This window comes from Terrapene carolina, unplaced genomic scaffold (assembly GCF_002925995.2).
Source record: "Terrapene carolina triunguis isolate 2854851 unplaced genomic scaffold, T_m_triunguis-2.0 Scaffold193, whole genome shotgun sequence".
NCBI lineage: Eukaryota > Metazoa > Chordata > Testudines > Emydidae > Terrapene > Terrapene triunguis.
Window position 1 is genome coordinate 11333991 of NW_020664544.1, and position 23901 is coordinate 11357891.

At 52.5% G+C, this 23901-nt stretch overlaps 1 protein-coding gene across 1 annotated transcript in view; it reads left to right on the forward strand.

The window, feature by feature from the left end:
* The window catches only part of LOC112118288 (acid-sensing ion channel 2), a 1160041-nt gene extending 1142404 nt beyond the window's left edge, over positions 1-17637 (forward strand). Inside the window, exons 9-10 of the mRNA XM_026654764.1 lie at positions 13816-13884; positions 16972-17637. Coding sequence (XP_026510549.1) covers positions 13816-13884; positions 16972-17073 — 171 coding nt within the window. The 3' untranslated portion in view covers positions 17074-17637. The remainder of the gene's footprint in view (positions 1-13815; positions 13885-16971) is intronic.
* Positions 17638-23901: the final 6264 nt, after the last annotated feature.

The window sequence follows — 23901 nt, forward strand, 5'->3', positions numbered from 1 at the left end:
AGAATCCTCTGCCTGCTCCCTGTGTGCCATCCCTTCCCGGGCGCAGGCTGCCTGCTAGCTCTGTTCCCCCAGTGCCAAACCCCATGCAGAGCCACAGGCCTGTCCTCTCCTGCACCACACGCACATCCACACACCCCCCACCCCGGCAAGGCGCTCAGCTGGGTGAGGCTGGCCTGCCTTTCATGCCCAACTGCCAGAAGATACATGCTCTGTGTGCATCCCAAACCCAGGAGAATGGCAGCCCGGCTCCCCGCAACAGCTAATGATAGTGCTTTGCCTGTCTCTAGCATTCTCCACCCAAGGACCTCAAAGCACTCTCAAATCATTACTGACTTTAGCCTCACAACCGAGAGAATAGCATTATCCCCAGTTTACGGATGGGGAAACTGAGGCACAGGAAGGGACGTGACCTGCTCACTGTCAAACAGCAGGGGTGTAGCAGAGCTGGGGGGAGACCCCAGAAGCTCCGGTCCCCAGGACCATCTCTCACCTACGACACCGGACTCCTTCCTCTTAGGAGAGGAACGGAAGACGTTTCAGTAGGGGGTGGGGTGGGTTAATGGAGTGGAGGCAGCGGGGCCCACTGGCTCAGAGGGAATGGCCACAAGGCGGCATGGAGGGAGCAGAGACCGGGGGTGGGATCGCTCAGTGGTTTGAGCATTGGCCTGCTAAACCCAGGGTTGTGAGTTCAGTCCTTGAGGGGGCCATTTAGGGATCTGGGGCAAAAATCCGTCAGGGGGTTGGACTAGATGAGGTCCCTTCCAACCTTGATAATCTATGAATGGGAGTCTCTCCAGGCAGGTAGAGGAAGGGGAGCTGGCCTTGCTCTAAGGCAGGACTGGCAAAGGCCCTACGGGGAAGGGATCAGGGCCTGCCTAGACCAGCCTCTTCATCCATAGCTGCCCACTTGCTCGTTGGTCAACGTTTACTTCAACCAGACATTGGGGGCAGATGAAAAAAAACAAGCTTTGCCCAGCCATGTTGTCTGTTGAGAGGAAGGGGCTATGGAAGCTTCTCTCCACCATTCAACCCAGGCCTCGTTTACCACCAGCTGAGTGCTAGATTAACAGTTACCTTTGCGCTGTGGGGCTGCTGGGCTGGGTACTGGCCTCTGAGGACCCTGCTCTTCACAATGGCACAGTGCCGTGTGGGCAGGCTGGGGGCATCAAGCGGAGCCCCGGATGCTCAGAGTCTTTTGACAAAAGTCCTCCCCTCCACCCATAAAGGTTTCATGGCTGCCCAAGGCACCATGGTCACCAGCTGTTCCCGGGCCAGGACAGAACTCAGGAATAGAGCGGTGGGGCGGGGTGGAAATGTACAAACAAAAGGTTCGTTCACTGGAAAGTGCAGGGCCAGGGCCAGGGCAGCTGAACGTATTCGCACACTCGACAACCATGAGCCGCAGGCTTTCGACCACCCCAGAAAAGTCTGCTAGTGTTGGGAGCGTCAAACCCAAATGTTTCGTTCCGACCCTTGGCCACTTGGACAACAGCAATTGAAGGATTCACAAGATGGCAGCAGCAGCTTCCGCTGGAAACTTCAGACCTGTGGTGAGGGCGCGCCGCCGGGCTGGTGGGACTGGGCTCCAATTCCCTTCCCGGCCTGGGGGCATGGAGGGATTCGAACACGTGTTCCTCCCGTGCCAGGGCAGCACCTTAGGGTATGGGACATTTGTGTCCTGGGCTGGCTCGCTCTCTCCTCTTGAAGCTGTCCCACCTTTCATAGAGAATGAAACTGCTGTTGGAGACGGGACTTGAATTTGGCTTTCCCTCATCCTGGGGCAGCGCCCTGATCACCAGGTTAGAGAGTCATTCTCATCCTCCTCGGGCCAGTGCCAAGCCGCTGTCGTCATGGGCAGCGGGTATACGAGGCCAGGGGAGGCTCAGCCTCCCCAAACAGGATGCGGCACCAGCCCGCCATCTTTGGAGCGCTGCCGCCGAAAGGGTGGCCGGGCCGTACCCCCACCTGCGCTCTGCCCCGACGCCCCGCTCCCGCTCGTCCTCTTCCCCCGTGGCCCTGCCCACACTGCTCCTCCTCCCTCTTCCCCCGTCCTGAGGTCCTGCCCATGCTCCACCTTTTCCCTGAGGACCCCCAGCCCTGCTGCTTGCGCCTCTCCCATCCCACCCCCAAGGCAACCCTGCCCGCTGGGAAACGACGGCCAGGTGGCCTCGAGGGAGGGGGTGAGGAGGCGCAAGCGGCAGGTGGGGGGGGCTTCGGGGAAGGGGGCCAAGCGGGGCTGGGCCTTGGGATGGAGCAGGGGGCGGGTCATGGGCCAGGCGCCAGGGGCCCCTCCTGCTTCTAGGGAACTTCCAGTGCTCACGTCCAGCCTCCCCAAATACAGGAGTCATGCACTACCCATGACTGGCATCGTGAACAACCACGACTTGCTGCTCTATATGGCGGCAGGTGGTCATTGGGCTAGGGACAGCGAGTGCCCAGGTGGGAGGAGCACCCTGCCCTGCTTTCCCAGGCTTGCTGCAGGCCGTGGTTGTGAGGCGCTGGGACCAGGGGGCATTATTGGTTTGTGGATGCATTACAGTGCACTGCGGAGCGTTGTCCTCTCAAGAATCCTGGCCTTAAAAAAGTCTTTCGGGCCCTACAGCACAAGTGTGGAAACACATTAGCCAGATCGGTGGCAATTGCTTTCCACTTGGCACCTTTTACAGCTAACGCCATTGAGGGTTGGAAACATGTTGCCGTACAAATTCATCTGGACGAGGACACTGTGAGCGGGAACCTCCGGTCCTGAGGGAAATCAAATCCACAGACGTGCAGCGGCGCATTTGGTACCTTCGCTGCTTCCCTTTCCCTGATCGGGGCCCTCACAACCGTGACCTTTCCCTGCGTGGAGGGGACCCCTGCGATGGTCCCTGTCATGGAGCTGCCGGTCTCCTCTGATCGCTGCAAGGAGGGGGATTGTGAGCGGGGCAGAAAATTGCTGCGGGGAACTGAGAGATTGGAAGGATTGGACAGGAAATCAAGGCTCACAGGGGTGACTTGCAGCCCCCCCATCCCTGCCAATCAGCACTCCCCTGTCGACAGAGGCGGCTCCTTGCTTAATTCTAACAGTGCCTTCACTGGCACATGCGGCACCAGTTGGAGCACACTCCTCTCCGGGCACACAGATGCCTGGCAGAGCCTGTGGTGTCAATGCCTGCCACGGCCACAAGGCCATGCCCCTGCTGATGCTGTTCCCCACTAATCCCCCACCCCAATACCTTTTACTCTGTCCCAGAGCTAAAATTCTCATTGAATATTTCCTGGAGCACACCATGCCCCCCCCCCAATTCTCCGCAGGGCATGCTGGGGCTCAGGGCTTCAGCCCTTCAGATCACACCCAGGTTCGGGACTCCAGCCTTCAGCCGCAGGGCCCCGTGGACCCCCTGAAACCAGCTTGTGGATCCCCAGAGGGCCGCAGACCCCCGGTTGAGAACCGCAACAGCATCAGCCTGGAGTCAATGTTTGAAAATACTTACCAGAGCTCGGCTCCGGACAGCTCCGGCTGAATTTAAGCCCTGCGCTTTCCTTTGTGCAAGAGGCTCTTAGGGAGCAGAGAGCGAACTCAAAATAAAAGTCTTTGTGCCCTGGGGTTTTCGCCTCCCAGTCACGGGTTCTAATCCAGCCTCAGGTAAGAGTGACGAGAAGCTGCCATTGGCTGGCTGCTCACAGACCAGTGGGAGATAATAAGAACAGCTAGCCCTTTCCATCAGTAATCTCCAAGCACTGTACATCAGAGCTCCACTTTGGGTTATTTCTTTTAACCGGGGGAAAAAAACTAACCAAGATTCCCCCTTGGCATCACTTCTCCCCTCCATCACCCTCTCTGTTTGTTCTAGTGAATATTGTGCCGAATCAACAGCACTGGAGCCCAAATCCAATATCATTATCCCCATTTTACCAATGGGGAAACTGAGTCACAGAGCAGGTCACGTGATTTGTCCAAGGTCACGCAGCAGCAGATCCAGGAACAGACTGGGTCCCAGGCGAGTGCTCTCTCCACCAGTCCACACTGCCTCGAAGATGAAGTTTCTGTCTGGTTCCCCACAGGCAAGCAGCTACCTTGTTCCAGAGAGAAGATGGGTTTGTGATTGTAACCCAGGCCTGGGAGTCAGGACACCTGGCTTCTATTCACGGTTCTGCCACAGCTGGGCGCACTCGCTGGGCACATCACTCGGTGGCTCAGTCTGACTTGTTAACACCTGCAGAGGGAGCTGAAATCGTGGTGTGAACATGCCACGCATGTGTGCAAAGGGTTGTTCTTATCACAGCACCTGGCCCTGCTCAGTGTCCCACTGCCTAGCAGATGCCAAGGATTAGAGCAGGCCATGGCAAAGCTCCTGGAAGGGCAGTGTGTGGGGGAAGCTTTCGCTGTGCCCCATCTGGGGTGGGATCAAGGATTTTGGTCTCCAGGGCTGTCGATCCAGCACACAGTTCACTAGAACAAACAAAGCAAGAGGCTGAAGGGGGCCGAAGCGACTCAAAGAGGGAATCTTGGCTGGTTTCTTTCATTAAAAGAAATAAGCGAAAGTAGAATCCGATGAGCCATGAAATATACCGGAGTGTATGTGCAGCATCCAGAAACCGTGGCCGGGTCAGCACGGAGCAGCTCTCTGCAGTGAGGGGAATATTATTTCATGTCTCTGCCTGCGATGAGCGCGTCCCCTTTTTAATATCACTGGTGCCTCGGTTGAATCGGCTAGGCAGAAAAAGATGGAGCGCTCGCTTTTTTTCACAGGAAGTGCAATTTGTGCTGCAAATGAAAGAAGTGGAGAGAATTCCAGACACTCAGGTGAGGGGGTTGAGGTTTGATATTTCATCCACCCTGAGGGCCTAATGGACCCACGTATAACATCCTCCGCATCACGTCCACGTATTTAAAATGGGAACCAAAACATCAGGTGGATCAGCTCTGGAATGTTTCAGCGAGAGGTCGGGGTGGTGGGTCTCAGCTGTGACCCTTCTGCCAGGGCGAGTGGGGTCTGGAAGGAGAAGTGACCCGACTGCTGAATGCCACCCAGCACGGCTGGCTCTTCTCCGCCCTCTCAGCAGCGGGCTCAGAGGCTGGAGGGGCCATGGAGACTCAACTCACTGCTCACTGCTACAGGGGTGTTTGTTCAGCACAGGGACACATTCATGGAGGAAGCCAGCCCAGGCTGTGTTGAGCAGTGGCACCTTCCATCTGTCGAAGCACCCTGCAAGGATCAGTCGGGGCTCTGTGCAAAGGAGAAGGGGCAATCTCCTCATCCTTGTTTTACAGATGGAGACAAAGCAGGATCCGAGGCTCAAGTGACTATCCCAGGTCCCAACTCTAGGATAGAACCCAGGGGTCCTAATGCCTCATCTGGGCCCCGCCCAGTCTGGTCAAAGCCACCAACATCTCCCCTGGTGGAGAGCTTTACCTCCCCACTACCCCAAGTCCCCCATGTTTCACATCCCCAGCACCACCCGGGAACAGAGCATCTGCCCGTGTCCCCAACTCCTAAGAGCAGCGAATGAGTCGGGCTGTCGGGCCGCATCACGGTGGCTTTAGTTTCCACTTCGCTAGCGTGCAGACTGGTGGGATAGACGCTTCATCCGATGAGTCGTCTCAGAGCGAAGCACCTGGCCGGCCCACGCGTGCTGGGCACACACGCTGCCTCAGCCGGACAAACCTGACATTTCCTAGGGGCCAGGCCCAGGCTGGCCTCAGTGTACACAGCAGAGGGAGGCATTTAACCCTCTGGCTCCCTGCATGTTCCATCCTTCCCACGCCCTCACCGCTACCTTCCTTTCATCCCGTCTCCCTCCACATCTCTCGGAGCAATGCCCTGCACCCCTGTGAGCCCCCCAGCCTCTGCACTTCCGCATGCACCTGCATCGTGCCCTGCTGCCCAAGGGGGCACCCACTGCTTTGCGCCCCAGAGACAAACTGGGCCCCTGGCTCCATCCTGCTGTGGGGCACCAACGCCGGAAGATCGTTTCAGCCACCAGCCATGCCAGTTCACACCACAGCCTTTACAAGGGGACAGCTGGGCTTAATTCCGGAGTCTCCGCCACCCCATCCTCTGGAACTCGACTGCCTCTTCCACCTCCTCTCCACAGGGGGACAGTGTAGCCCTAGGGGTGGGATACCGGTGCGGGAGCCAGATGTCCTGGGTTCTAGTCCCAGCTCTGCTGTGGCTTCTTTGCCTGACATGAGGGGAACTCCCCCGGTACAGGGGGCCACCACGAACCCGCAAACCAGGCCTTTGCCATGCATAGGTCTCATAATGGCCTGATTTCGCCCAAGCACACGCACAGCTCCCCCTGAGCGCAGTGTGGGTTCAAGTCAGGGCACGGGCCTCAGTTTCCCTCTGCTGTGAAATAGGGATAATGATACCCACTTTACAAAGCATGTTGCTGATATGTTCACCACACACGGCACGAATCCAGGCAGGCTGACTTGTGTCCAGCCCTGCTGTGGGACAAATGGGGTCTCTCCCCTGGCGATGGGTGTATCGGATATGGCTGGGGAGACGCCTTTTCCTGCCTCAGAAAGGGAATTTCATAACCTCAGAGCACTTTCACTTAGAGCTGAGCAAATAACAGGGTTTCCAGTTTGGGGGCCAAACCACAAACTCTGAAAAAATTCCAGTTTGAGTCAAACCAAACCACATTTTTTCATCAAATCAAAAACACGCAAACTAAAACAATCATGTTGAATTGACGGAAATGTTTCGCGTCGACTCGACACTAATTTTGTTTCAAGTTTTTCATCTGGATTTTGGCCATTTCAGGTGGCTTTCACCCTTTCCATTTTTTTTGGGGGGGGGGGGTGTTAATTGGCCAAATTTGAAATCGAAACGCCAACTCAGCGCAAAACACTGAAATATTTCAAATTGAAAGTGTCTCGACTCTTTGGGGAGGAAAATTTCCCCAGCTGAAACTATCCACCAAATTCTGTATCGGGCTCTAAAAAAAATGCACTTTTCAGTGAAGAAAGAATTAGGCGAAAAAATTCCCCCCACCTCTAACTTCATTAACATCCCATAATAGCCCACTGCAGGGCTCTCCCTGCTCGGGCTTTGCACTGCATCCTTCACAAGGTGATCTACGGGCTTGACCTGGCATCTTAAAACTCTGTCTTGGGACTCTAAATCCAGAGAGCAGCAGGCAACTGCAACGGAGTGACTTGAACAGAAAGAAGAAACTGGCTAGTCAATGATGCAAATATCCCCCACTGTTCTCTTGGGCTGGCCAGCCATAGGGAATATGCTACGTGGAGTGTGTGCTGCCAAGATGGAGCATACTGCGTGGTCACAGAGCATGGATTTACAGAAAAGGGATCTGCTTTAACAGGCTACAAATGCCTAGAAAATGCCCCAGTTTAGAGACATGAAAAATGAGCCGTGTTTTGGAGTGGGGAGATTAGCCGTAGTGGCTCAAATCTGCATCCAAAGTGATAGCAGAGCTGCAAGACAGGCAGGGAGCCACAGTTGCCCCTATTGAGGTCAGGACAGGCGGTGGTGGCTGAAAGCTACTTCAATCAAGGCTGAGGATTTCAAGAAAGCCTGAGGGAGTTCGTTGCCCAGCCGACTCCTGTGAAGACCCCAGCCATTATCCTCAGTGATCATTTCCCAAGGTTGCGCACGGCACTGTACAAAAGGCAAACATCGCAGCAGGCCGTGTCCTGGTGCACTGACAGCCCAGGAGAATCCAATCTGATTCCTTACATGTGGGGCCTGCGGTAGACGTGGCCTTCGGGAGGGATTGGGCTGAAGAAAGGATGGGAGCCTGGGGACTGGGAAGTGGCTCGTGGCTGCGGGGTTGCATGGATGACAGTGGGGGAAAGGAAACAGGCTTTGAGACTGCCATGGCAGTGAAGGAATATCATAAAAAGACAAGATCTGAACTGCGAAAGGGGAGGACATGAAGTTTAAATTCAGTCCAGTGAGCAAGTGTAACACTAACAGACCCTGCTTGTTGGTGAGCGGGATAGAACGAGGGCTCTCTAGAGCTTAGTGCATGAGCCGCTACTTCATGAGCTGAAAGCCAACCAGCTGTTAGCTAAGGCTGTAGAGCAGACTGGAATGGGTTACTAGGGAGGTGGTGGAATCTCCTTCCTTAGAGATTTTTAAGGCCCGGCTTGACAAAGCCCTGGCTGGGATGATTTAGTTGGTGTTGGTCCTGCTTTGAGCAGGGGGTTGGACTAGATGACCTCCTGAGGTCCCTTCCAACCCTGATCTTCTATGATTTAACTCTCTCTCTAAGTGGTCTCGGGGCCACTAGATGGGACAGAACACCACCCCCAGGAGGTGTGTGGGTGACATACTTCTCCTAGCTGAGAAAGGGCGTCCCGAACTTCAGAGACTTCCCAGTTGAAATCCCAGACAAGCCTCCACTCGTAACACCGACAGCCCGGTTGGTGGCGGGTGGGATAGAACCTCTGGAGCTTGGTGAGCTAAAAGCCCGAGAGAACACCACACCCAGGAGGTGTGTGGGTTACACCAGCAGAGACTAAATCTGAATGTCTCTCCATTGGCACCAGCTATCCTATAAACCCTGTCCAGAATCCGAGAACATGCAGCTGGAACTGGGATTTCCCCCGGAGGGATGGCAAGTTGCAGAGTAAGAGCGCCAAGGAGCTGTCTTAATTCGGGGGCCACCGTCTCCTTGCATCTGGGGCCCCCATCTCCAGCACTTCGGCTCCGCACTGGAGAGCTGCTGGCGAGCGCTCAGCTCCTGTCAGGGCCGGTGGCTCGAAACGCTGCCATGTCAGAGAATCCCCCCGTCTCACCAGATCTAAGCAGCGTCAGGGACGGAGGAGCGCTGTCCGCCCTGCTTGCAGTGGAACAGCAGAGAGTCCAGAGGGGCCGGCGTGTGCTCCAAACGTACGTGGCCCACAGAGGTTTGCTGTTCTGCTCCTGGCTGCCTTCATCTTTACTGCAGAGCCAGCCTGCTGATTACAGGTCCCAGCATGCTGTGCGCCTTCTTGGTCAGCCTGGGGGAGGCTAGTCTGTGTTATCTAGTCAGAGACATTCATTAAGGAGCTTGTGTCTCCGCGTTAGGCCTGAACGAAGCCCACGGGAGAGGCGCTGCAACGGGAAACGTTCAGGAGAGTCCGCGGGGGTAGGGGGGAGGGCTTTACACACCATGTGCTCCTGGCACGCTGCTGTCGGGTCTCATTGCACGAGGGGCGGGTGTCCGAGTCAGGGCCCAAGCGCTTGCATTGCAGACTCAGAGCCAGGCTGCCAGGAGACCGGGCACAAACCCAGCAAGGGAAGGGGCACAGGGTGTCCGGGGGGTGTCAGAATGCCTGGACCTGAGCCTTCCCCTGGCCCTGGAAGGCCCCTTACGCAGATCTGCCAGGTCTGCAGCCGAGAGCAGAGTGAGTCTCAATCCGCCCCCGGCGTTGGGAAGCTGTGAGTTTTAAAGGCACTTGGTGTCACTTTCTGAGCTCGGCCCTACCCTGTATTGGATGCTGGGCCCGGAGGCCCAGAGAGGCTAAGTGACTTGCCCAAGGTCACACAAGAGATCAGTGGCAGAGCAGGGAATTAGTCCCAGGTGCCCGGCGTCCTACCCCACAGCCTTAACCATAGGGCCGCTCTTCCCCTCTGCTCCTGGACCTAGTTTAACTTGAGCATTTAACCAGCTCACCCTCTGGGCATGTCGCCATGTGCTCCTGCCCCTGCTACATACACCCTCCTTTCCCTACTCAGCTTGTTTCTTACATCCGCTGGATCCTGCTGCCCGTCCTTGGACTGAGCAGCACCTGACTCTGAAACAAGCCAGCGGGCTGTAACGCACCACTGATGGTTAAGCGGAACGATTTCAATGCACGCTGCTACTAAAGCGGCCATTGATTTCCAGGACGGCTATTCACAGAGTGGCAAAGGCCACTGAAAAGTCACACGGCGGTGGCACCCGAGCATGGCAATCTCTGGTGGCGTGCAGCACTGATGTTGTGAGGAGGCAAATTCAGTTATAAGCAGCATTAGTGGTTCAAGTCCGCTGGAGTAAAGGTGGCAGAATTGGGCTTTTCGATTCTAATCAGTTCAAGCCAGGGACTGCCCTTACTTTGTATATGCCCAGCGCTGTGCACGATGTGGCCGTGACCCCGACTGGGGACGCTGGGTGCTACAACTCCACAAATAATCATTTATCCCTCAGGCACTATAGCTGTGGTTTGTCCTCGATAGCAATTTACAGGTGAGAACTTAGTTACAAGAAGGCTCCCCTATTGGCCACCGAGCGCAGCAGAAGCATGCGTAAGAGAGGAGCAAAAAACGGAAATGCAGGTTTCCGATTGCAAACAATGACTCTCTTCCATGGGCGTGCGCGAAGTTATGCCAGTTAAATGCCAGGACATATGTTGTTTCACTGATTAAACAAAAAGCTGTTCCGATATTTTAGTGACAGGTGGAGAATACTTTAGTAAAATAGTTGAATTTTTGACCATTTTAGTAAGCTAGTTTTTAACATATGCAAATATTTTAGTGAAATAGTTTCTGAACATATGCCTTTTTCAAACATCCGGGATATTTTAGTCTCATGCACTTTGGGACAGTCAAATGACATTTTCAAAAGCACCTAAATCATAAGAGCTAGCACATAGATCGCGCTTTTAAGCAGAAGATCTCAAAGCACTCAAAGTCCTTATGTTATACTTGGGGAAACTGAGGCACAAAGCGACAACGTGAATTGCTCAAGGTCACCCAGGACTCCAATTGCAGAGTTGGGAATAGAACCTAGGTGTCCTGACTTCTAGTGCGGTGCTGTAGCCACTCAGTCAGACGACCTTCCTTGGCTTTGGCATATATGGCTTATTGATTTTCAATCAGCCTTTGGCCCCTGACTTGCTTAGGGACCTTTTTAAACAATCCCACTTTAAGGCCTGGTCTATGCTAAAAAGTTCGGTTGGCCCAGGTACATGAAAAATCCACACTGCTGCGAGATGTAGTTAAGCCAACCTAAGCCCCCGGTATAGACAGCGCTAGCTTGGTGGACGAATTCTTCCATCAACCTAGGTCCTGCCTCTTGGGGAAGTGGCTTATGTACACCAATGGGAGAACCCCCCGGTCAGCACAGGTGGTGTCCACTCTGAAGCATGACAGCTGCCGGGCTACGGCTGTGCCACTGTAACATCTCAAGAGTAGACAAGCCTTACGTGTTATTAAAGAGGTAGTGATGCATTTGCAGTGTAAGGCAGGCAGTTCTACTGACAGAGTCCCTTCTGAGCAGCCATTCATATTGGGTGGCATTATTTTGCAATAAAATATAATTAAAAATATGAGCATAAAACTCATACGGGCTTTGGAGTTCAAACAGACTCTGCTCCCTGGTTTATATCTCAATCTGTGCACACACAGAAATTGATTAAAATCCAACAAGCCAGTGTCTCTTTTGGATTCTTTGATCGGAAGGTAATAAGAATTCTCTCAAATAAAGTTTCTGGGGTGTATGTGTGTGTGGGGGGGTCCATTCGTAGAAGCTGGAGAATATTTTTCTATTGCCAAGTTTTTTTCTTTTGGCAAACATTGATTTCTTGGTGTTATGAATAGAAATGACACTTTATTCCGTGAGGTCTCTGCACAGTCGCACTGCACATCCCAAGAGCGTTATACACTGAGGTCATCTGGAAGAAGTGTTAGAGATGAGCAACCTTCATTGACAAAGGCCTTGTTTACACAGGGGAAATTGACCTGCAGAACTCGTCCAGAATCACCATTCTGGAATAGCTATTCTGGTATAATTTAGCTATCCTGGAATACCTCCCTTGTATGAACACTCTATCCCAGAATAAACGCTGTTCTGGAATTGTTATTACCGGTCAATTTCCCCTTGTAGAGAAGTCCCTATATTCTGAGGTTAGGACCCTAGAGATATTCTGGGGTTAGGACCCTAGAGATATTCTGGGGTTAGGATCCTTCACATAACACAAGAACCAGGGGGTCACCAATGAAATTAACAGGCAGCAGGTTTAAAACAAACCAAAGGACGTACTTCTTCATACAACACACAGTCAACCTGTGGAACTCATTGCCAGGGGATGTTGTGAAGGCCAAAAGTATAATTGGGTTAAAAAAAAACCTAGATAAGTTCATGGAGGATAGGTCCATCAATGGCCATTAGCCAAGATGGTCAGGGAGGCAACCCCATGCTCTGGGGTGTTTCTAAACCTCTGACTGCCAGAATCTGGGACTGAATGATAGGGTGGCTCACTCAATACATTGCCTGTTCTGTTCATTCCCTCTAAAGCTTCAGGCCCCAGCTGCTGTCAGATGACAGGATGCTGGGATAGATGGCCCACGGTCTGACCCAGTGCGGCCGTTCTCATGTTCCTATGCACATAGGTTATTCCATAATAGTCCACTTAGGGAGGTTCTTGCACTTTCCTTTGCAGCACCTGCTACTGGCAGTCAGAGATTGGATCAGACCAGCAGTCCGTCTAATTCTGAGTGGCAGTTCCCACGCTCCTGCTAAAGTATCTTTGCCCATCCACCAGCATCCTCCCGGCGTTCATGGCCTCTCTGGAAATAGGCCTTCTTGCTAGAGCTGCTCAGGAACCGTTTGGGGTGTTTTTTCAGGGAAGAGTTTGGATGAAAACATGACGTCAGAATTTTTCTACAACACGTTTCGGGTTCGCCTGGAAAGCCCAACATTCTGTGGTTTTCAGCAACTGAAAAATTTCAGCTGGACGGGCAAAAATGTGAGGGGTTTACTGAAAAATGTTCACCCGGCCAACCGAGATTTTTCAATAACCCGAAAAATGTCGCTAGGAACAGCCATTTTCCACTGGCATTTCTGCTTCGACAAAATAGCTGTCTTCCATCAGAAAACGTCCTCCTCTTCCCCAATTTTTTCTGTCGAGGGAAGGGACTTCCTCCCCCACCCCAAAAAAAAAATACTGTAGATCTCCTGGGTCCTCTGTGCAGAGAACCTTTTTCTCAGCATTGCCTGATGGCCCCCTTCTGCTGGCTTCTCTGATGGGCCTCACGGAGGAAAATATGACTCCATGGGACCCTCCTCTTTTGCTTTAGCCTGTCGCCTCCCCAGCCATGGAGCCACAATGCTGCTGCAGGATCTGGGCCTGTTGGGAACAGTGTTGTAGATCCAGTTTATCCCCCTTCTTCAGCCTCCACTGGCCTCCGATGGCCAGAGAGCCCGGCCCTTAAGCACTTTCCTCATTCAATTGCAACAGCTTCAGTTCGGGCAAACGTGGCACTCCCCAGCCTGTCAGTTTGCATTCCCAAGCAGCTGGATGGAGCCGTCTATCGCAACCTGCCCGTGCCCGGCAGCATCCGTTCTGTGAGGGCACCGTGCGAGGGGACTGCTCCAGAGATTAGGCAGCTCCCATGAAGCTCTTCTGTTCAGTGCAACATTTGCAGCCTCTTAGACTCATGCCAGCACTGCTGGAGCTGGATGTGCAGTCAGCACCTGGCACCCTGTCCCCACGGAGCCACCCAGCTCATGAGGACGGCCGGGGCAGGGCCCACTCAGCACCGAGGTGTGGGGCACACAATGGGCCACAAGCCAGATTGGGGGTGGGGGGGATGGACGGCCCATTGCAGCTCCCATCCATAGAAACAGGGCTTGTGGTCTCACCTGGAGCCAATCCTGCTGGGAGGGTCTGGTGCCAGACTGCAGTCCCAGGAGCTGCACTGGAGATCGATCTGGCCTTCCACGTTCACATGGAGACGTCAAGCTGCCACCAGGCCCTTTAGGGGGCGGGGACGATCCCAGAGGCGTCTTAGAGAATGAGTGGTTGTCCTGGCTGGCTGGGTGCTGCTACTGCTCAGGGCGGAGAGCTGCGACTGGCTGTTCCTACCTAAGTAACCAAGTCTGTCTCTCTTTCAGCTGATCAAGGAAAGATTGTTAGACCTGCTTGGCAAGGAGGAGGAGGAGGGGAGCCATGACGAAAACGTGGTAAGGATCCCCATCAGTACCATCACCGGGGGACTCAATACTACGGGAAGGCAGCATGGCCAACCCCACCACCAGGAGTCAGGCCCCATTCAATTGCAACAGCTTCAGTTGCTCTAAAAATCATGAGGTTATTTTTGAATTGGGGAAGGGGGGTCTTTTGAATTGCTTTCTGCTTTTTGAGCATTTGCGGGGGGGGGGTCCCATTTTCCATCTTCTCTTTGAAACCCTGAGGACTAGAACCTCCCTTTAAAAAAAAGGAATGAAAGCTGAGATTCCCAGCCAGGGCGTTAAGAAAAACACCACATAGTGCAAGACGTGCGATCAAATCTTCAGAGTGGTCAAGAGCGAATGTGTAGAAACTTCAAGCAAGGTAGACAGGTCGGGTTTGGATAAGAGAGATGAAACTAAAGAAAAACTGCCCATTCTTTCACAAAGCATTCACTCCGACCAATGGGAGACTCTGGAAAGGACTTTCTGAGCAGAGCTCTTTCAACCACAAGAAAACAATTTTGTTCAAAATGGCAAACTTGTTTCTGTTTCACAGGGTTTGAAATTGTCTATTTTTTTTCCTGCAATTTTAACTGGCATTTTTCTCAAAACGTTATCCCCAAAACACGTTGTCGGGCTGAAAACTGAGTGCTCAGTACCTGCTTTTTCTATGAGGCGTTTGGAAATGATTTCTATAAACATGGCAATCAATTGTCAATACAAATATTAATAAAAACGATCGTGGGAAATATTGCCGAAAACGGACAATTTCAATCCTGTCGACAACTTTTTGAAAAAAAGTTTCAGTGATTTTGGGGGGGGGGGTGTTCTGGGGTTTTTTTTGGAGGGGGGTGGATTTTCTTGGGGGGGGGAGCCATTTTTCAGCTACAGCAAAAAATGGAATCGTGTGCAAAACCAAACTGAAGCTCTATTTTGGAGACAGCTTTCCAGCCCACCCCTAGCAGGCCCTTCCCCTCTGTGCCCACAGTGCAGGCCTTTTGGAGGGCTATGGCCCAGATCCTCAAAGGTATTTAGGCACCTAACTCCCATTGATTTCAGTGGGAACTAAGCACTTGAATACATGGACCGAAGTCCTTGATTAAATGGAGGCTCATGTCTGAAAAGGTGGGTCTCCTTATAACAGCTCTGCCCAGCCTCCAATCCAGGCCCTGGGTGTCCCTATGGAGTGCAACAAAGCACTTTTCAGCCCTCTTGCTGATTTAAGGGTTGCCGTGTGGTCCTCTGCTTCTGGGAAGTCCCAGCAGCCTGGATGGAGAAGGGGAGGAGAAGCAGGACCAAGCCAACCCATTTGGAATCTGACCCTTTCCAGTAGCTCCCTGAGGTTCTCTAACGCTCAGCCCATCCCCAGTCCGTGGAGAATCCAGGGAAGCATTGAGCAAGGCAAGAGCAGGCACATGCAAGCTCTGGAACTCACCTCCTTGCTCAAATTACTTGCCAGCCCTGTCCGTCCCAGCAGCAGGACCAAAGGAAGAGCTGGGGGGGGACTCCTGGGCTGACCTTCTCCCCACAACTTGGGCCCCACGCTGGCACTGTCCATTCAAATCATTCGCGTTGATCTGGAATTTCCCACGTAATTTTTTTCTTCAGTGGAAAATGCGGTTTCTGCAAAATTGAAATGTTCCACCTGAAGAGTTTCCAGTTTTGCTAAAAATAATGAAAAATAAATAAAAATAACCCATCCTGGACCTCATTCATTCACCCGCATTTAATGGCAAAACGGGGGGGGGGAGCCCCAATTGGCCATTTGGAAAACGTTTCGGTTTTTCACACAACACAGCATCTCCGTTGGAAAGGAAACAGAATGGAAACGTTCGCCTTGCTTTGAAATTTCCCATCCGCAAATCGGACATTTTGCCCCAAATGACTAAACTCCATTTTTTCCACTGGGAAAATATTTTGGTCCTAAAATTGCCACCAGCTCTGCTGGTAAGGGAAAGCCCCAAATGCTGGTTCCTTGCAGCCCCGTGCAGAAGCTGTGTGTGTCAGCGATGCTGCGTGTCCCTGATGCTGAGTGAAGAGAAGGGGTGGGACCAATGGAGAGATTGGTGCCAGGGGCACTGCGGACTGGGGATATTTCACTAGATGGGGGAAGTGAGAGGAAATGGAAGGTTCTGCTCTGCCACCCTGCACTACAAAGCACAATGTGAGGCTGCCCCCCAGCCCTGCCCTGCCTCCCCGCTGTTACCCACTGCCTCTAAGGGTCTGGCTACCTTGCACTGTAACATGGGCCCAGACTCAGGTTTGAGCCAAACCCCACCTCCGTCTACACAGAACTCAGTCTGACTCGGGTGAGGCACACCTCTGGACTCAGGCTCACGGACCCTGCTTGGGGAGGGTGCAGGGGTCAGAGCCCGAGTCCGGCGGAAATGCGAGTCCACGCGTGGATACAGCTGAAGCCGCAGACTGAGCCAGCAGGGCTGCGTAGTGCAGTGTGGACGCGTTAGCACGGCTGTGAGACCAGGGTCCAGCGACTGTAAACCCAGGGTCACAATGCCGTGCGGACGCTCAAGCGTGGGGTTGGAAACACCAAGTCCACAAGCCCCAGGTTTAAATGCAGTGTAGACATACCCCAGATTCCAGCCTGGAGGATCTGGCACTCCCATGGGGCAGCATGGTATACCCATGGGGCAGGCTTCGCCATCCCACCTCTGGGGTGACAGGCTTTGTCCAGCCCTCGCTGAGCTGTATCAGTTGTGGGGCATGACCCAGGTTGAGAGAGCTGGGGGGTTGGCTGTGCTGACCCACCTGCCAGTGGCGTAGGTGGCAGCCCCGTCACACCGCTGGCATGCCTGCTCTCAGGATAAGCATGGCTCTTTGCAGCCCCCTATCAGCTGGGAGCCCAAGCAGAGGGCTGTCAAAAGACAGAAGTGTATTGTTACCCTTGGCCACCACTTAGCCAAGCTAGCATCCCGCTGCCGCCCAACGGGGCTGGGTAGGTGACCATTCCAGGTACGCCCAGGCAAAACACACCTGCCATGCTGCTGCCCGGGAGGTGGGGCAGCCCGAATTCAAAAGCCAACCGCTGGCAGCGCGAGGGCTGAGACCCTCTGTGGTAACCCTGTCGCTTTCCTCCCCCAGAGCACTTGCGACCCCATGCCAAATCATTCCGAAACCATCAGCCACACTGTGAACGTGCCCCTGCAGACGACCCTGGGAACGCTGGAGGAAATCGCCTGCTGACACCTCCCCGCCAGCGCCAGAGTGCCAAGACCGACCGAAAGGAGACTGTACAGGAAAGCAGGGACCAAGCTCAGGTTTGCACCGGGGGAAAAGGAAGAAAATCGCTATGCATTAAAAAAAAATAATATATATCTCTATATAACTGTATATATATTATACATCTCTGCCAAAACCAAGCGAGCGGCGCCTTGGACTTGACGTGCGTCGTCCTTTCCTGTGGGGGGGGCTCGTCTTCGGGATCTGAAGACACACTCGTTTTTGAACTGTACAGACCAACACAGAAACTAACAAAGCCACCATTTCATATACTGCCGACTGTATAAAGCACTTGCATGCCGATACTTTTTATGGCAATATATTCCTAGCTGTCTTTCTAAGCTCTGCTCCTCTGTACAGGCTCCGATTTCACTACCAAGAAGGAATTTTTGCGGGCCCATCCGTCCCCGAAATCGCCGTTAATTAGGCTGTATTAGAATAAAGAAACAAACAAACGTGCAGCTCTTGGACTCTCCTTACCTCCTTGTTCTTCGTGTCAGTTTGCTAGGCCGGGTCCCCCAAAGGCTAAGCCGTGCTGCAGCCGGGCCTGGCGGAGGTACCGTCACCTAAAGGGGAGCGGCCCAGGGACCGCAGTCTGACTCCCGGACCTGGATGGCTCTTGGATGACCACACCCGTGGCTACAGTGTCGTGCTCCTGGGTCTGTAACGCAGCTTGTCCAGTCTGGTTTGGGAGGGGGTGCGGGCAGGAGCGGGCGTGGGGGTTATTTTTCATTCCTTTCCGTTGTGCGTTTTCCTCGTTCTCCTGACTGATATTAAAGCTGGTCTTGTGGAAATGGCCAGACTGTGTCATTGCTGCTTTGCCTCCTGACCCGCTCACCACCGCTCCGGCCTCAGGGCGGACAGAGCAGCCGGGATGCCCCCTCAATTGGCTGTTTTAGTGGGAGGGTCCCCTGCATTTGGCCCTGCTGCCCTTCCCTGGTGGGTAGCGAAAGGAGGCAGCTGGACTCATCCTCCACTGCCTACCCATCGGCTGTTAACAGGCGGCCAACCCAGCCTCTTCGTGCTCCATCAAACAGGGGGGCAGGGCCTTGTGCTTCTCCAGTTTGTGGGCACATTGGGGATCAGCCAGCACCCTCCACCCTGTCCCCTTCCCGTGTCATCTCCAGGGTGGGCTTTGTTCTTCCCCAAAGCTGGGAGCAGAGCACCCCCTTCGTTCGGCCCCCGGCAGCTGCTCCCCCACCCTGGCGCATCAGGCGACATCACTAGGACATCAACAGCACAACCCGGCGGATTGGGACCAGAGCTCTCCTGGGGCTGTTGGTGTTGTTCCCGACCCGCGAAGCCACACACATGTTCCCACACAAGCCCCGTGGCTTCCCTCCCAACAAGCCCCAGCCCCGCTATGCGATTGCCCGGCCCTGCCCTAGCACAGAGTCTAGCCTGTCAGTGCCACTGCACGAGAGCCGCTTGGAGTCTCCATGTCACCCTCCCAACACCCCGCTGCTAGGCAGCTGCTCTGAAGCGTCTCTCGGAGTCAGACTCCCGGAAGCACTTGCCTGGCTATGATTCTCCTTGCAGAGGAGCTGGAAGCTGACCCCCTACTGTGGCCTCCCGTGTCCCCCTCGTGTATCATAGAATCATAGAAGATCAGGGTTGGAAGGGACCTCAGGAGGTCGTCTAGTCCAACCCCCTGCTCAAAGCAGGACCAATCCCCAACTAAATCAGGCTGTAACCCTCCAGAACACAGCCCAAACCTCCAGACAGCCACGGCGGCTCCTCCCGACACTGCTTTGCAATAGACTTGAGACGCCGGCAGTAAATAATGCACTTGACTGGACCTCCAGCTCCCCTCAAAGCCCCAGCAGGGTCCTTTTTGGGCAGCCAAACGCCATGAGTAGAACAAATGAGACGTCTGTCAGCGAACAGCAGTATGACGGGCCAGCTCCTCAACTGGTGCGGATCAGCACACCTCAGTTGGCTTCTACGGGTTTATGGCAATTGACACCAGTTGGGGATCTGACCCTACGGGCTTCCCTGGGTCTCAGTCAGGGCCGCCCCTTGGACCGCACCGGCATTGGGGGTATTTAGTGGGTATGTAACTAGTTCTACTCAACTCCAAAGAGTTTTACCATTTCCTAGAAAGTGCGAAATTCCATCCCTCTCCCCCACCCTCACTGCATTTCCAGTGCGTATGGATTATGGGGGTGCAGCCTAGAGTTTTCGCTAACACGCCCCACCAGCCAAGAAGGTGCCTCCCAGAACACCCAGCAGCCGGCGCTGTTCGCTCTGGAAAGGCCTGTGTTGTCTGTTTCACAGCCCCGTTTCTGCGATCCCTACGCCCACCTCTGTCCGGCCAGCTCTTGTTTTGTACGTGAATGACGCGGCCGCCCGTCACAGTCTTGTTTGTTAGTGCCCATGCGTTCGAAGGGAACCGTGTACCTTGTCAAAATGATACCGTGTGCTACAGCTTTACACCAATAAAGAGAAACAAACGTGAGTTTCACAGAGATCTGAGCTTGGCTGTTTTTATGAGCCCGGACAAGCGGGACTTGGGACAGAACGCCCGGGCTGGGTTTGTCTCTTTATTAGCTGCGCCAGCAGGGGCCGGGGCAGTGCTGGGAAGTGTATGAACCAAGTGACTGATTGTGCAGCACGTTCAGGAATAATGTCCGTTTATCAACACTTTGCAAAGCACACCCCCAAGCCAGAGAAAGGATGGTACCTAGGAGTGTTCCCTCGCATTTGTCCCGTACATGTGCGCAATGCATTTTGTTATGTGCACCAATATGGAGGTGATGTGTCACCTAATAAAATTCATGTGGCGGGGGTGGGGCCGAGGGGTTCAGAGTGTGGGAGGGGGTTCAGGGCTGGGGAAGAGGATTGGGGTGAGGCCTCCAGCAGAGGGTGCGGGCTCTGGGGTGAGGCTGAGGGGATCAGGGCTGGGGCAGAGGGTTGGAGTGCGAGGGTGTGAGGGCTCTGGCGGGGCTGGGGATGAGGGGTTTGGGGTGCAGGCTGCTCCGGGGCTACAGCCGGGAGAGAGGACTCCCCCCAGCTCTCTCTCCCCACAGCAGCACCTGGGCTGGGGGAGAGAGGCACCTTTCCCCCGGCCGCTGCAGCTCTGGGCCAGGGCTGGGTTGGGGCCAGGGGAGAGGCGCCTCTCCCGGCGGTGACAGGTCTGGGGCTGGGGAAGAGGCATCTTGCTTCGCCGCAACCTTGAGCGCCTGCATGGTGCTTAGAGGGAACGTAGGTACCTATCTATTTTAGGTACTTCCAAGGCCCATCACCATTGCAGCTGAGTACCTCGGAGAGGCACAGAGAGGCTAGAGTGACTTGCCCCAGGTCACCCAGGCAGTCTGTGGCAGAGAACCCAAATCTTCCACGTGAATGCCCCAACCACTGGCTCATCACACTGGTATTGCAATGACTTGTACGTGAGCCTGAATCCGCAGGCTCGCAGAGAAGCGGAAGGATCATGCACTGATTAGGGCTCAACCTAGGCTGCAAGAGACCAGTGTTCATGTCCCAGCTCCGCTACAGATACCCAGTGTGACTTGGTCAAGTCACGTCGCCTCTCTGTGCCTCAGTTCCCCCGCTGTAAACTGGGTGGGGAATAGCCCTGCCCTACCACAGAGTAGTGCTGTAAGGCTCAATACATTGCAGATTGTGAGGAGCTCAGATCCTACAGTGATGGGGGACAGATAAGCACCATAGATAGATAGGCAGCAGTATAGGGGGAGAATGGTTTGGGAAGGATGCAGCAGGCTAAAGAGGACGACCAATGACAGTGTGTAAATATATCACCTGCTTTCGAGTCACTGATAACTCAGAAGAAAGTGATCTGGAATGTTTACAGATCAACGTCCTCACAGGTAATGCACAAGATGGAGTACGACTTGGTGTGTGCTACAAACCGCCAAGTCACACTAGGGAATAGTTTGGCTGGCTCCTTAAGCCCCTAGCTATAATGTGTCCGAGAAAAAGCTGTGTGATCATGGCAGACTTCAGCCTGAGTGGCACACGCTGGAGGTCTCTTGCTGCTGGTACTAAAACATCCTTGGAATTTCTTAATATGATAGATGACCATTTCCTAACTCAAAACGTGCTGTGTCCAACATGGAGGAATTCTCTATTAGCCCTCATCTTGGCAGATAAAGAGAAATTTATCACAGAATGGAAAATTAATGATGCTCAGGTGCAGGTGATCATAACTTGATCACATGTGTGATGTGCAAACAGAATAAAGTCCAAACCACTGATATACACTTGGTGCTTTAAAAGACCCAGCTTCACAAAGCTGAAAACAATTTTGAGCCAAATTAGCTAGAAGGAAAATTTAAACAGAAAAATATGAATGATAATTTGGGAATTGTTTAAGAACATTTTACTAGATGCCCCAAAAGCCACAATTACACAATTGAAAAATAAGTCCACATTGGTTAAAAAACTGACAGGCTTAGGAGGGAAAGTGAAAGCAGCTATAAAAAATGAAAACAAAAAAACAACCCAGTATATAATAAATGGAAGAAAGGGGAAGTTGAGAGTAATGAATATAAATCAGAAGATAGCAATTGTAGAAAATTGATATGGGAAGCAAAAGGATACAAGGCAAAATTTATGGCCAGCAGAAATAAGGACAGTAAGAAGGAGGTTTTTTAAGTATATTAGGAACAAAATGAATGCTAACAATGGTATTGGTGGATGGAAATTACTAAATGGAAATGGTAGCATTATCAATAATAATGCAGAAACGGAAGACGTATTAAATAAATATTTCTATTCTGTATTTGGGGGGAAACAGATGGTGTAGTTATATCATATGAAGATGACACTCTTTCCATTCCACTAGTAGCTGTGGAGAATGTTAAACGGCTGTTACAAAAGTTAGACATTTTAAAATCAGCAGGTCCAGATCTCTCACAGCCAAGACTATAAAAAGAACTGTCCGAAGAGTTCACTGCATTGTTAATGTTGGTTTTCAATGACTCTTGCAGCAATGAGGAAGTTCTGGAAGAAAATCAATGCTGTGCAAATATTTTAAAAAGGGATGACCCAGGCCTGTCAATCCTGGGCAATATAATGGAGCAGCTGATATGGGACACAATTACTAAAGAGAGGTATTATAATTAATACCAATCAATGCGGGTTTATGGAAAATAGATCCTGTCAAACTAACTAGATTTCTTATTACATTGCATGATTGGTTGATAAAGGTAATAGTGCTGACTGTAATAACTTAGACTTCTGCAAGGCCTTTGATGTGGTATCACGTGACATTTTGATTAAAAAAACCTCGACTGGAATCAAATTAACCTGGCGCACATTAAATGGATTAAAAACTGGCTAACTGATAGGTCTCCACGTGTAATTGTAAATGGGGAATCATCTCTGAGTGGCTGTATTTCTAGTGGGGTCCTGCAGGATCAGGTCTTGGCGCTACACTATTTAATATTCTTATCAATGACCTGGCAGTAAACATAACATCTTCACTGGAAAAGTTCCCAGCTAACATAAAAACTGGGAGAGTGAGTGGTTAATAACAAAGAGGACAGATTGCTGGGGATAGCTCAGTGGTTTGAGCATTGGCCTGCTAAACCCAGGGTTATAAATTCAATCTTTGAGGGGGCCATTTAGGGAACTGGGGTAAAAATCTGTCTGGGGATTGGTCCTGCTTTGAGCAGGGGGTTGGATTAGATGACCTCCTGAGGTCCCTTCCAACCCTGATATTTTATGAATCACTTGGTACTTTGGGTGCAAGCAAACAGTATGCGTTTTAATACAGCTAAATGTACACATCTAGAACTAAAGAATGCAGGCCATACCTACAGGATGGGGGGCGCTATCCTGGGTAGCAGGGAGGCTGAAAAAGACTTGGAGGGTCATAATGGATTAGAAGCAGAACATGAGCTCCCAGTGCAACACCATGGCCAAAAGGGCGAATGCAATCCTTGGCTGCATAAACAAGGTTATTTTACCCCTGCATTTGGCACGGGTGAGACCGTTGCTGGAATATTGTGTTCAGTTTGGGTGTCCAAACTTCAAGAACGATGTGGATAAATTGGAGAGAGTGCAGAGAAGCTGCGAGAATGAGTAAAGGATTAGAAAACCTGCCTGGCAGCGATAGTCTCCAGGAGCTCAATCTACTCGGCTTAACCAAGAGAAGGTGAGGAGGTGACTTGATTGCAGTCTAAGCACCTACAGCGGAGAACAAATATTTGACAACGGGCTCTTTAACCTCACGGAGGAAGGTCTAACATGATCCATGGGCTAGACGTTGAAGCTAGACAAATTCAGACAGGATCTGAGGCGTACATTTTTAAATGTGGGTGATTAACCATTGGAACAATTTCCCAAAGGGTTGTGGGGGATTCCCTATCACTGGCGATTTTTAAATCAAGCTGGGATGTTTTTTTCTAAAAGTTTAGCTCTAGTTCAAACAGGAATTAATGTCGCGAAGTCCTGTGGCCTGTGAGGTGCAGGAGGTCAGCGGAGATGATTACAGTGGTCCCTTCTGGTCTTAGAAGCTAGGACTCTCTTAACGCAGAAGAGCCCTCACTTGGTAGGAGGCAGTGTTTCCTAGTGGTCAGAGCATGTCACTAGGCTTCAGGTCTCCTGGGTTCTATTCCCAGCTCTGACATCAGGCAATGATTTCGATGCTCTGTGCCTCAATTTCCCCATCTGTAAAATGGTGCTGATGGTGCTGGCATCCTTAGAGGGCTACCGATGAAAAGAGCTAGGTAGCTTTGTTTCCCCATATCCACAGAGCCAATTATCTCCCCATAGAAGGCAATCAGGGTGGTCAGGCATAACTTGCCCCAATCCTGGGTTGGAGCT